This window comes from Mirounga angustirostris, unplaced genomic scaffold (genome assembly GCF_029215605.1).
Source record: "Mirounga angustirostris isolate CCGP_5_RB_7025 unplaced genomic scaffold, mMirAng1.0.hap1 SCAF_9, whole genome shotgun sequence".
Lineage (NCBI taxonomy): Eukaryota > Metazoa > Chordata > Mammalia > Carnivora > Phocidae > Mirounga > Mirounga angustirostris.
In genome coordinates, this window is record NW_026991717.1 from 29,005,392 (window position 1) to 29,018,371 (window position 12,980).

The 12,980-nt window shown below is 38.0% G+C and overlaps 1 protein-coding gene across 1 annotated transcript in view; it reads left to right on the top strand.

The window, feature by feature from the left end:
• Nucleotides 1-7,714, top strand: part of NIPA1 (NIPA magnesium transporter 1) — a 77,257-nt gene extending 69,543 nt beyond the window's left edge. The window contains exon 5 of the mRNA XM_045899582.3: nt 1,993-7,714. Coding sequence (XP_045755538.1) covers nt 1,993-2,504 — 512 coding nt within the window. The 3' untranslated portion in view covers nt 2,505-7,714. The remainder of the gene's footprint in view (nt 1-1,992) is intronic.
• The last annotated feature ends 5,266 nt before the right edge of the window (nt 7,715-12,980 follow it).

Consider the following 12,980-nt stretch of genomic DNA (forward strand, 5'->3'; position numbering starts at 1 on the left):
CACCTCCCAGTATTCGTACCCCACCTCCTTCCTGCATTCCTGCTGTGACTGCTTCTTGGTGTTAGTCCTGCTGGGGTCTGCTCTGGGCTGTCCTTGCCTCAGGACCACTGTGTGTCCAAGTCTCTGCACTTCCCTCTGATGTGAAGCTGAGAGCTGAGATCCAGTTTGATTTATCTTTGGATCTCCCACAGAAATCTCTCTATATTTTTTCTACGTATTTTTGACATACTATATATTTTTTGACAAATGCTATAAAAAAAACAGTCTACATAATTATACCAGCCTAAAGTATAGATTCTTCTAAATTACTCCCAGTAGACCATCTTAATGTTGCTTACCAACAATTTTAGCCAGGTACCAGCACAAAACTGCATCCACACGAATATCCCAAATACAGACATCTCTGGGCCACAAAAAAATCTGACCATTCTTTTATAGCTCTCAGTTGGCTGTGACTGACATTGCAGCAGAAATATCTGTAAAATTTGAAAAGGGATCTATAATGAAATTAGCCAAGACTATTTCTCTGTAATTTTTTATCCCTAAATACTTAGTATTGTTCTATTTACTTCATCCTGTAAAAGCCAAAATATTTCCAAAACTGTGAGAAATAAGAGTACAAACACATGAAAAAAAAAATCAGAAAACTGGATATGAATGTCCTGAAGGATTTACTTTATGTAATTTTCAGAACAATGTATCTTCCTTTTTTTTTTTTTTTTTTTTTTTTGAGTGGGGGCCGTGAAGGGAGAAGGAGAGAGAGAGAATCTCAAGCAGATTCCCCACTGAGCATGAAGCCCTACTTGGGGCTCGATCTCACAACCCTGAGATCATGACCTGAGCTGAAATCAAGAGTCAGACGCTTAACCGACTGAGCCACCCAAGTGCCCCAACGCCTCTTATTTTTGATAAATCTGGATGTTACTAGTATATTCAGGTCCTAACTTTTACAAAAAAACATGTCTAATTTGAATTCTACCATAACAATTTGGCATGACGATATAATGCTAGCAAAAAGATTTTTGTTTTTAACATGAAAAACTTTGTTTTAATCTGGAATATAAATTGATATTATTCTATCCACTTAATGTATTAAGTTAAAGAGGTTTCTAGTTTTTAAAAATGTTTTTCTAAATGTAAAAAACCAGAATGAATTTTTTGTCAAATAATCGCCTCAGAAGAAATTTTATGGTCATCTTCCTGAATCCTCCCCCAGAACAGGGCTCCATAGTTCCTTTTTCTTACCTTTGGGGAACAGGGGACTCCCACAGCCTGCCTGGTGCATGGCCATGCCGTTCCTAGCCCCATCAGGCCCAGCTTCTAGCACCTCCTTTACAATCTCAGATTGAATTGGAAATTACAACTTCCTTGTACATGTAATTTCAAAGCAAATTTTCAATATGATGCCCTAACTGTAATATGAAGGACAAATAGCAGGTTGGTCCTTTATAATAAAATAGAATGCTCAGGTACGACTGTAGAAGACACTAAAGCCAGCAGACCCCACTGCATGTGGAGTTGCTGAGACACTGGCAGCTGCAAACACATGGGGTGTCATGCTATTAACTGAAACACTCAGGGGATATTGCCATCAGCAGTGGGATCCTCTGAAATGGAGAATAACTCTTGATGAAGTTCTGAAAAATGCAGTGCTTCTTAAATATGTGCAAAAATTACTTTGTTTTGTATATAAACTGGGTACTAAGCTGTGGTAATTATAAACATGTTTTTCCCTTAGAAGCCCAAGGAGACATTCAGAAGTTGTGAGGAGAATGGGATGATTTTAATTGTGTGAAACTCTCTCCACATCCTAGGGCCCATGGCCTTTGCCTACTGTATGCAGCCCTTGATCCCCGCAACAGCCACGAATACCCCTACAGCATTCTCACATGTTCCTTAAGAAACCTCCCACTCTGGCCACACACACAAGAGCACTGTCTGCCTAGGTTTTGTTAAATTGACTCTAAAAAAAGAAAATAATCTGTTTTCCAGTGTTTGTGGGCTATTTGTGTATCGTGCTCCTTATGCTGCTGCTGCTCATCTTTTGGATTGCACCGGCCCATGGGCCCACCAACATCATGGTCTACATCAGTATCTGCTCCTTGCTAGGGAGTTTCACCGTGCCTTCCACCAAGGGCATCGGGCTGGCAGCCCAAGACATCTTCCACAACAACCCATCCAGTCAGCGGGCCCTCTGCCTGTGCCTGGTGCTCCTGGCTGTGCTCGGTTGCAGCATCATCGTCCAGTTCAGATACATCAACAAAGCGCTTGAGTGCTTCGACTCCTCTGTGTTCGGGGCCATCTACTACGTCGTGTTCACCACCCTTGTCCTGCTAGCCTCGGCCATCCTCTTTCGGGAATGGAGCAACGTGGGCCTGGTAGACTTCTTGGGTATGGCCTGTGGGTTCACCACTGTCTCTGTTGGGATTGTCCTTATACAGGTGTTCAAAGAGTTCAATTTCAACCTTGGGGAGATGAACAAATCTAATATGAAAACAGACTAGGATGCAACAGGGGGTTGGGTGGCTCAAGGAATGGGAAATGGATGTGGTTTCTGGCCCTAATTTGATGTGAAGTAGAAGAGACCCTAATCAATGGTATTAAAGTTGCTTGCATATTAATGGGTGGTCTGGTGGACAGTGGGGAGCATCACTCAGCACCAGGGTGAGGGCCCAGCCCTTTACAGTATGAAGTTGCTAAATCGTTGTCTGGGCATCATCTCTCTCTGATGAGAGGAATCTCATTTTCATTGCCATTAACCTGGAAGCTTTCATGAATACTCTTTCCTTTAAAATATTTTAACATTATTTAATAGAAAATAAAGATGGGCTCTTTCTGATTAGTCTTTGCAGGGGAGCAGATATTCTTACTTAGAAGATTACTTTGGAAATGGGAGAAATTGTTGTCTTGAAGTCTGACTATACAGTAAATGTGTCTGCACTTGTGTTATTTTGCATTAAGCATGTATAACATTCAGGTACGTCATCCAAATAAGAAGTATATACATTTAATTGTTTTTAATCCTCTAATGAGCTGACTCTCCCACCCCCTACTCCAAGACATTTTAATTGAAAATAGAGAGAGAATAGGTGGACATGATGCAGAGTTCCATTTATAGGATGACTTTCAGTAGCTCAAATCAATTTCAGTGCCTTTATCACTTGAACTCTTCACTTAATTTGATGATTACTATGTGTATGTTCTCTTAGATTAGAATAACTCTTTGATTATACTTTAATATTTCACTATTCAAAATATAAATGTGTAAAGCATTTAGAAATAACAGTATATTCATTTGTTGGAAGAAAGTCAGGGCAAAAGACACATAAGAGCAAATTGACCCTTTAGCATGTAGTTATTATCCAATTAAAGACAATTGACTTAAGTAGCATAAGGTATTTTATTTGCATTCAGTCTGTGTACCTGGGACCCAGGATCAAATATATCCATGTTCTCTTTCAGTGAGCATTGTGGCCATTCAGAAGAAATAAATTATTTAATTTGATAATAACGCTGTTAGATGAGAGAGTAAATGTTTAATAGCACATATATCAAGTTCCCTATAATACAGGAACAGGTTAAAGGACACAGTCAAGCTCAGGCTAGTTTCTGCAAATTGGAACACATACAGTAAGTTTTCAAAAGAATTTCTAGCAAAAATGAAAACAATTAACATATCCATCTCCTTATTGTTTGAGATGGCAGAGCACCCTTACAATTCCTCACCCAACCTCTCATTAAGCTTTTGAAATGCAAAATAGCCACTAATTATGCCAGTAATTGGATCAAAGAGATCATTCGTCTGTTTATAGTAACTTTCTATGTATATTAAATGGGAGCAAAGCACAAAGTGATGCAAATTATTTCATTAAGGTATCATGTACTTCATGTGCAGTGTTTTATCTAAATAGGGAACTGTGTCAAGTTGGAAGATGGGATTGGGTAAGGTAGATTTGGTGAACTAGAATATCAAATTTAATAATACCCAATTGAAGTTACTCACTAAGGGAAAAAATATTTTTTCAGGCAAAAAGAACATTTCTAAAGACCAAAGAAATTGTTCCCTAGAGTGTTGAACAAAGAAGCTAAATAAAATGAGGATAGTTTAACATAGAGTGAAGAACACCTTTATGATTTAAAAGTACATCTGATGATTGTGGGCTGTCAGGGATTAGTGAACTAAGAGCAGCAACAAAATTGTTTTAAAATTTTTTAAATCTTAATAATCATTGATAGTTAATAAATATTCAGAAAGTCCCTCACTCTTTTTATCAGCTCTTGAAAGTTTTGTGTTTTTTTTAAATCTGGTCTTTTTAGGACTGCAAGCCTTAATTTATTGAACTGAACTTTCGAAAATATCATGTAGTTGTATCAGTATACTTTTAGGCATAAAAATAGTTTCCTAGATGAGGAGTTTGAGATATTAAAAGAATACATGTGGTAACACAAGTATACTGAGAAAGTTCATGTATGTCTTATGGAAATTATCTTGTTTATTTTGTTATAACTTAACAGGTGAAGCTTAGTTTAAATTCATTTATTAGTGTTCCTCATTATATTTTAATCCACAATTATACCATGGATATTCAGAGGTGATATTTTCTGGATGATTACCCCTATGATTTTTTAGAGTAAAACAAAATCTGAAAGTAGTGATAGCTGGTCTCCTCTTCAGGGTGACTCGGTCTGGAACAGTTAGACTCTCCCAGGTTTAGCAGATTATTTTGGTAGGATGCACAGCTTTCCTTCCAGTAAATGAAGTTCTTATGATTTTATTTCAAGTGTGTGACTCTAGCCTCAAAATAATTGACATGACCAGCAGTCTAATAACCTAATTTTCATGTTTGACATAGAGCATATAACTTGATTTAATAGTATTATTATTATTATTTTACAAATTCATGTTTTCATAATTTGTTTGGAATTGCAAAGGAAAAAGCCTCAAAGTGAGAGTTTTAGGGGAGGGCCTAGAATGGGAATGGGTCTCACTGGTCTCTCCAAAAGTAAATACGTATGAAACATTTTCATTATTATACTATTCCTTGGGTTTTATCTCTGATGAATTAAGAAAAAAATACCTACTGTCCGTTTTCAAACCTCCTCTAAAATCTTATGTTTCTGATCACAATTTGCAAATTTACTCTGGATAGATACTTAAATAAGCCATTTGTCTCCTCCACTACTTGGTCAATGCTTCATTTTCTCATCTGAATCTTTACATTTAAAAAGATTGCTTTCTTGTTTTGCTCCTTGGGGCCTAGCACTGAGACCACCCTGGGCATTTTGCTGTTCTGGAGGACCACTCCATGTCTGTAGAGAAGGTTTTGGAGAGGAAGGACAGTCTGCTTCTTGCCACACCTGGAGCAAGAACTGCCCACAACTGGTTCTTCAGTCAAATGTCACTATGGTATTTTCATATTAGAATGTTAGTGAAATATACTTTGCTTCTCTTGGTTCAGCAATAAGAAATATTCTTTCAATTACTACTTTTCAAGCCAATTTGTTATACTCAATTTTATTTCCAGAAGTTCATTCCAGCTGTAGTAGGTTAGTTTTTGTTCTTTTTCTTTGGGTTTCATTCTGATATTCTATCAGAACACTATTAACATGTGCAGTCACCCCTCATATTCCTTCTTCCTTGACAGCTCCTCTCTTTGTAAATACTGTGCTTACTTCTAGAAGCTAGTTCCTAGACATTTGTAAGGCACTGAGATGCAGTGTCTCCCAGGTGTGGACAAGCACTTTGGTCCACGGAGACCAAGGTGTTGATGAGCTGCCTAGTTCTTGTTGGGAGATGATACCTCTCTTTTCCAAGCTGCTCAGCTAATCTAGAAGAGCAGAAAAAGTGTTCCGATTGTCTACAGAGCCATGCCCATTGTCTTTTCTGATGCCTACTTGATCCTGATTTAGGTCTCTTGTACCGAGTAGGAAACCAGAAAGAGAAAAATGCTTTAGTTTAGATCTGTTCACAACTGTCTGATTGGTTCCAGTGGTCTGAAGGAGTTATCCTTCTCACTGTGTTTGACAACAAGGAAGTAGTTCACCCATCAAGCAGGATTAGATGGAATCTTAGTGTTCCGCCTTCTCAGGGACCAAAAATGTAACATTAACAACTTAGCATCGACCTTCTTCCCAAGGACATGTCCGTGTTAGTTTTTCATATGTTTTACTCATATTCATAGCTAGAGGTCTGTTAACTTGAGTTGGAAAGAGAAAAGATCAAGTTGCACACCAGTCACACCATAGAACAGTTTATCATATAAAATACCTCAATTTTCTGTATTCCTCACTTCCACCTCATAGTTGTACTAGTGATGAATTTTAAGGCTCTGTCCTTTAGCTTTTAGGTGATTTTTCACATCTGGCCAGATTCTTATACCTCCGTCATATACTTGAAAAGATTAAGAATTATAGGAATGAGAACGAGAATTTGGCCCAGTATCACTACTTGTTTATTTTCATACACGTTTCTCACATGCTATTAAATGCAACAAGAGAATTATATTTTAAGAAAATGTAACTTTATGTTACATCAAAAAACGTTGTCTAGTAAAAAGTTGATAATAGAACAATGATCATGTAAATAAATCTATTTCAAATGTACCCAATATGATAAAAAGCATAGTCTAGGGCCTAGAGCATGAGCCAGGGAGAAGGATTTATTTGTTCTTTTCTCTATTTTTCCTTGAATTGTGCAACTATAGGTGAGTCACTTAACCTTTCAGTGCCTCAGTTTCTCTACCTCTAAAGGGGTGAGATGGTTCTCCAAATCACCTGTTTTAGAGCGCTCACACTTTTAGCGTGTGCTGATAGCCTCAGACAAGAGTGTTCTGTGCAGGATTGCTCTGAAGTGATGCAGTAGAGGCTCAGCTTGCACTGGGCATCCTGTCTGCTCTGTGCTACTGACATGCAGCTTCAAGCACTGAGTAAGCAAAGGAAGTGCTGGGTGTAAAGTTTGCACGATTCCATGAAGCTTTAATTTTCCTTTTTTTGTTTTAAAAGGAAGGGTTTTATATATTCTATTATAAAATATGGAAATTAAACAGGGACTTTAAAAAGCTGCACTGAAAGATCACATTCTGATGGTGTGATGAGATTTTCTGAATTCTGCAGAAGATTCGATGACCTGTGAACCAGACTGATTCTGTTGTGTTAGATTTGTAATGAATGATGCTGAACTTCTTGCTTCCAAGCAGCTCAACCCTGACCATGAACTACCTGACACCAGGTAAATGTCAGGAGCTCCCAAACCACTAGTGCCAAAAGGTCACGTTGAAAAGTTCAGACTATTCTTTTATTTGTCAGAATATAATAATTTGACCCCCACCCCCATGTCAGTGTTTTTGCACTTTGGAATAATTTAAGGGTACTGTTTTCCAGTAGCATTCCTGAGTGTTTTTGCCTTTTTAAATGATAAATGTTTCTTTCTTGTAAAATGGAATATAATCATGAAGGAGATGATGACTAGATAAAAAAATGTAACATGTTGATTGATTGCATAAGTTTTTTCCTGTAAATGTATCAGGGGAGCTTCCAATTAGCATACATACACACATTTGTAATGGCTAAAACTTGCTTATATTTTGCTTTATAGAAGTAGTCATAGCATGTTGTAATTGCCTTATGTAAATATAAAAGGCTATTTATTAAGTTTTCCAATAATATTTATTAATCTGTATGTGTTTTAAAATAAAATAACTTATTTCTAGCTGAACACTCGTTGCTTTTTTTTTACCCACTACTTGAAATGTTCATATAGTCTCAGGTTCCAGCTCATCCTAATGAATTCCTCAACTAAATGTTTCCCATTTTCTTTGTAGAAACAAATAGCCCAGGTCCCCATCATGATATAGAAAATGTCTACCTGTGTATATCTTAGGGAGCAAATCCATGATATGTGAAGGCATTTATCATCTAGTGATTACTTTTCTTTTCTTTTTTTTTTTTTTTTAAAGATTTTATTTATTTATTTGAGAGAGAGAGAATGAGGGAGAACACATGAGAGGGGATAGGGTCAGAGGGCAAAGCAGACTCCCTGCCGAGCAGGGAGCCCGATGCGGGACTCGATCCCAGGACTCCAGGATCATGACCTGAGCCGAAGGCAGTCACTTAACCAACTGAGCCACCCAGGCGCCCTAGTGATTACTTTTCTGATACAATGAAATGAGGGTTATTAAAGAAAACAAGCTATATTTTAACAGGTTAATACCTTTTACATGTTTGGGGGGCTGTAGAACATAACATTTTATTATATTTTAAGCACATGGAAAATTACAAAATCATAACACATTTTAAAACTACAAGGGTCATCGGAAATCTTGTCATTAATGTTTATTAGTGTCCTGTAAGTCACTTTATTAAATGAAGAAATACTGGACGCCTGGGTGGCTCAGTCTGTTAAGTGTCCAGCTCTTGATTTTGGCTCAGGTCATGATCTCAGGGTCATGAGATGGAGTCTCATGTCAGCTCCAAAAGGATTTAATTACTCACATTTTAAAAAACAGATTTTATTTTTAAGTAATCTCTATACCCAACATGGGGCTCCACCTTACAACCCCAAGAACAAGAGTTGCATGCACCACCAGCTGAGCCAGCCAGGCACCCCTAATTACTTACATTTTGATCAAAGTATAACTATACAGAAATTAGGAACAAACATTTTTAAAAACCACCAAATGTTTCTATGGATACCCCTTTCCACACAGGCTTTTGGGGTTGTGAAGTTGTATAAGTGCCAAATTCTACAAAAACTTGCCCTGGTTGGTTACTAGCAAAGAACTGTTAGTTCTAGCTTAGTCTAGCCAAGCACAGTAGTAGCTACTAGCTCTGCACCTAGTTCTGAGGGTTATATAAAATCAGGCATGCTCCCTGCCCTCCGAAGAGCTTATGCTCTAGTTCCTCTGTTGCTAAGTCATGTCCCTGCCTGATGACCCTGAGGCATGACATTTTTGGCATCTTTGTTGTAATGGTAATCACACTGGTACACCATATTTCCAACCTCACGTGGTAGTTTCATAAAGGTTTTTTGTGTTGGAGAGCTGAGGCACTGTCAAGAAACAAAAAGATTCTTCTATCTGTATTAGCAGTTCAGAAGAGAAGGAAAGGACTAATTCCTGCTGAGGAAATTTGCAAGTTGGGATTGGAATTGCACCATGGCAAGCAGGATAGGAGGGATGCCAATGAAGTAACACAACAAATCCATATAAAATAACAGATAAAGGAACAGAAAATGGAGGAGAATTCAAACTATGGTTGCCTGTCTATAAAATGGATTCCTTTTATTTTTAATGATGATGTTTGGGGGATCTCAGTGTCCTCCTTACTCTAATTTGGTGTGCTTATTCACTGTGTTGGTTTTCTATTGCTGCTCCAACAAATTACCACCAACTTTTTGGCTTAAAACAACACAAATTTATTATCTTACAGTTCCAGAGGTCAGAAATCCAACACAAATTTAACTGGGCTAAAATCAGGGTGTGGGCAGGATTATATTCCTCCTGGAGGCTCTAGGTGAGAATCTGTTCTCTGCCTTTTTCAGTAGAGGCCTTGCACATTCTTTGGTTCATTCTCCTTTCTCCATCTTCAAAGCCAGCAATGTTGTATCTCTCTGACCCTTCTTCCGTTGTCCTATCTCATTCTCTGACTCTGACACTTCTGCCTTCTTACAAAGACCCTTGTGATTATTTTGGACCCACTTAGACATGAAGGACTATCTCCCCATCTCAAGACCCTGAATTTAATGACACCTGCAAAGTTCCTTTTGCCTGTAAGGTAACATAGTCACATGTTCTGAAGGTTAGGTCTGTGGACATCTTGGGGGGTGGGGCATTATTCTGCCTACCATATCCACTCACCATCTTATCAAATGAGGCAATTATTAAAAGCCATCTCCTGGCTTTTAATGAATATCCTGGTGTTCTACCTAAATTTGCTTCAAGCTATTACTGTCTTTTTCAGAGCACTCTCCTCTCCTTCTGACAAATGTTTTGGAAAATGCCCTACTACATTTGTAAGTCATCTGTGGTCTTGAGTAAACTTAATAATATTAATTGGAAAATATTTATATAATACTAACCTTTTAAAATGCTAGAGATACCAGAGGGGAAGTGGGGGGGGGGTGGGTTAAATAGGTGATAGGGATTAAGGAGGGCCCATGGTGTGATCAGCACACAGTGATGTATAGAAGTGTTGAATCACTGTATTGTACACCTGAAAATATTACACTGTATGTTAACTAACTGGAATTTGAATAAAAACTTTAAAAAAATAAATAAAATGCTGGAGAATGCCACTATTCACTTTGTAAGGACAAAAGGCAAATTTAGTGATAGGGAGTTGAGCTAAAGAAAAAATAATCATCTGTTTTGCTGTTCTCATGCTTCTGGCTGGCCTCTGTGGTAACAAAACAAAAACACAGACGAGCAACTAGAGAACAATTTATACATGAGAAACTATTTGATTTACTAATACATGATTTTTAAAAATACTGTTTATTGAAGTCTTGCTTATACTTCTATAACAAAGATTCTCACAGCTTTATTGAAGTATAATCAACATACTCTAAACTGCACATATATAAAATACACATTTGGTAGGTTTTGATGTATGTCGTATGATGTTATAGGATGAAAGCATCCCCATGAGTAAAACAGTGAACATATCCATCACCTCAAAGTTTCTTTATGCCCCATTGTAATCTCTCTGCCCTTATTGTCCCCTCTACTCCCAGCCAACCATCTACTTTCTGCTGCTATATATTACCTTCCATTTCCTAGAATTTTATATAAACATAATTATTTATTATATACTTTTGGTCTGGCTTCTTTCACTTACCAAAATTATTTTGAGAATTAGCCATGTTATAGCATGTATCAATAGTTCATTCCCTTTTATTGTTCAGTGATATTCTATTATATGGATATACCACAGTTTGCTTTTATCCACAGTTGCTTTGTTATTGAACATTTGAGTTGTTTCCGTTTTTTTGGACATTACAAATAAAGCTGCTATTGAATGTTCATTTATAAGTCTTTTAAGGGATATATGCTTTCCATTTCTCTTGGGTAAATATCTAGGAGTAGAAAAGCTGGGTCATATGGTTGATAATATGTTTAACTTTTTAAGGAACTGCCAAACTGTTTTCCAAGGAAGTTGCACTGTTTTATAATCCCACCAGCAGTATATGAAAAGGAAATGGATTTTTAAAAATTTAAAAATATCTATGATCAATACTTTAACACATTATATAAGTTGTGCAACATCATGTGCTGGAGAAGTGGTCTGGACATTTAAGGAGCCTGCATAATGTTAGCAGGTATATTATATACACTTATAAAAACAATGCACTGTGTAATGTGGCTTTTAAGTGTCAGGTGGGAAGTCCAAATAAATGTGAGAGGAGTCTGTGAGCTACAACAAAGAGAGAAAGCTGATTAGATGAGGCAGGGCTTTGCTGGGATGATTAGAATACTGGCAGAAAAGACCTGCAAGCAAATTCCTTAGGTTAACATAATTTCTAAGCATTTTTTTTTTAAGATTCTATCTATTAGAGAGAGAGAGAGGCAGGCAGAGGGAGAGGGAGAAGCAGGCTCCCTGATGAGCAGAAAGCCTGACATGGGGCTCGATCCCAGAACCCTGAGATCATGACCTGAGCCACAGGCAGATGTTTAGCCGACTCAGCCACCCAGGCACCCCATTTCTAAGCATTCTTTTTTTTTTTTAAGGATTTTATTTTTTTGACAGAGAGAGATACAGAGAGAGAGGGAACACAAGCAGGGGGAGTAGGAGAGGGAGAAGAAGGCTTTCCGCGGAGCAGGGAGCCCAATGCGGGGCTCGATCCCAGGACCCTGGGATCATGACCTGAGCCAAAGGCAGACACTTAATGACTGAGCCACCCAGGCACCCCAGCATTCTTGTTCATACAAACTAACAACTACTTTCATTATAATCATCTGCCTCCTACAGGTATCTGGTGGCAGTTGTTAGTTATTGCTACATACCATCTCTATCAAAACTGGTGACTTAGAACAACAATCATTTAGTCTTTTTCATATGTCTGTGGATCAACAGTGCACGTTTGTGGACCTCAACCAATCAAATAGGTCTGTTGTTGGCTCAATCTCTGGTGTCTGGACATAGTATGGTTCATCTGGGTAGCTTTCCAAGTGGTCTGTTCCATTTGGTCTCCTTCTCCAGCACACTAGTCCAGGTTTCTTAGCATAATTTAGTCTGGGAACCACCATATTTTCTTGGCCAAAAACAGTCCCAAGGCCAAGGCAGAATTGGGTTGGAGTGGAGCTGCAAAGTCACTCTGCAAAATGTGTGGGCACGTGGATGGGTAGAGAATTGGAGCCATTTTTCATCAATCTACTATATCAGAGACCAACATGCCAACCATCTTTCAATATTTAATCCAAATTCCTTATTTGACTATGTAATCTAGAACTTGGCTGAGACCAAAGAATTAAGCAAAAAAAGTCCTCTGAGCCAGTTCTAAATGCAAGGTTGGCTAGTTACCAAGCCCACAGAAGATTAAAAGCTTTTAAATTAGTAGCTGCAATAAATAAATAAGTAGCTGCATAGTCACCTAAAATGAAACCAGAGGCTGGTAGCTAATCCAATTAGTTTGAAAAAAGCAAATTATATTTGGTATTTTCTGGTTCAACAAGCATTCACCTAAAAAATATTCCCACCCAACATGATTTACATTTCCAATACTAGTGTTTTTGTATTATTCAGAAACTGGAACAACATACCCAAAGGACCTTGGCACCTGTAACCAAGATATTATTAACAGGCCTCATCTGATCTGGCTTGTTCCTCGCCTCCTCCCTCCCACCCACCTCCCACTTCCTAGAAATGAGCCCTCTTTGTCCATTTTATTATTTTTTTTAAGATTTATTTATTTTTAGAGAGAGCAAGTCAGCTGCAGGAGTGGTAGAGGGAGAGGGAGAGAATTCTCAAGCAGACTCCCAGCTGAG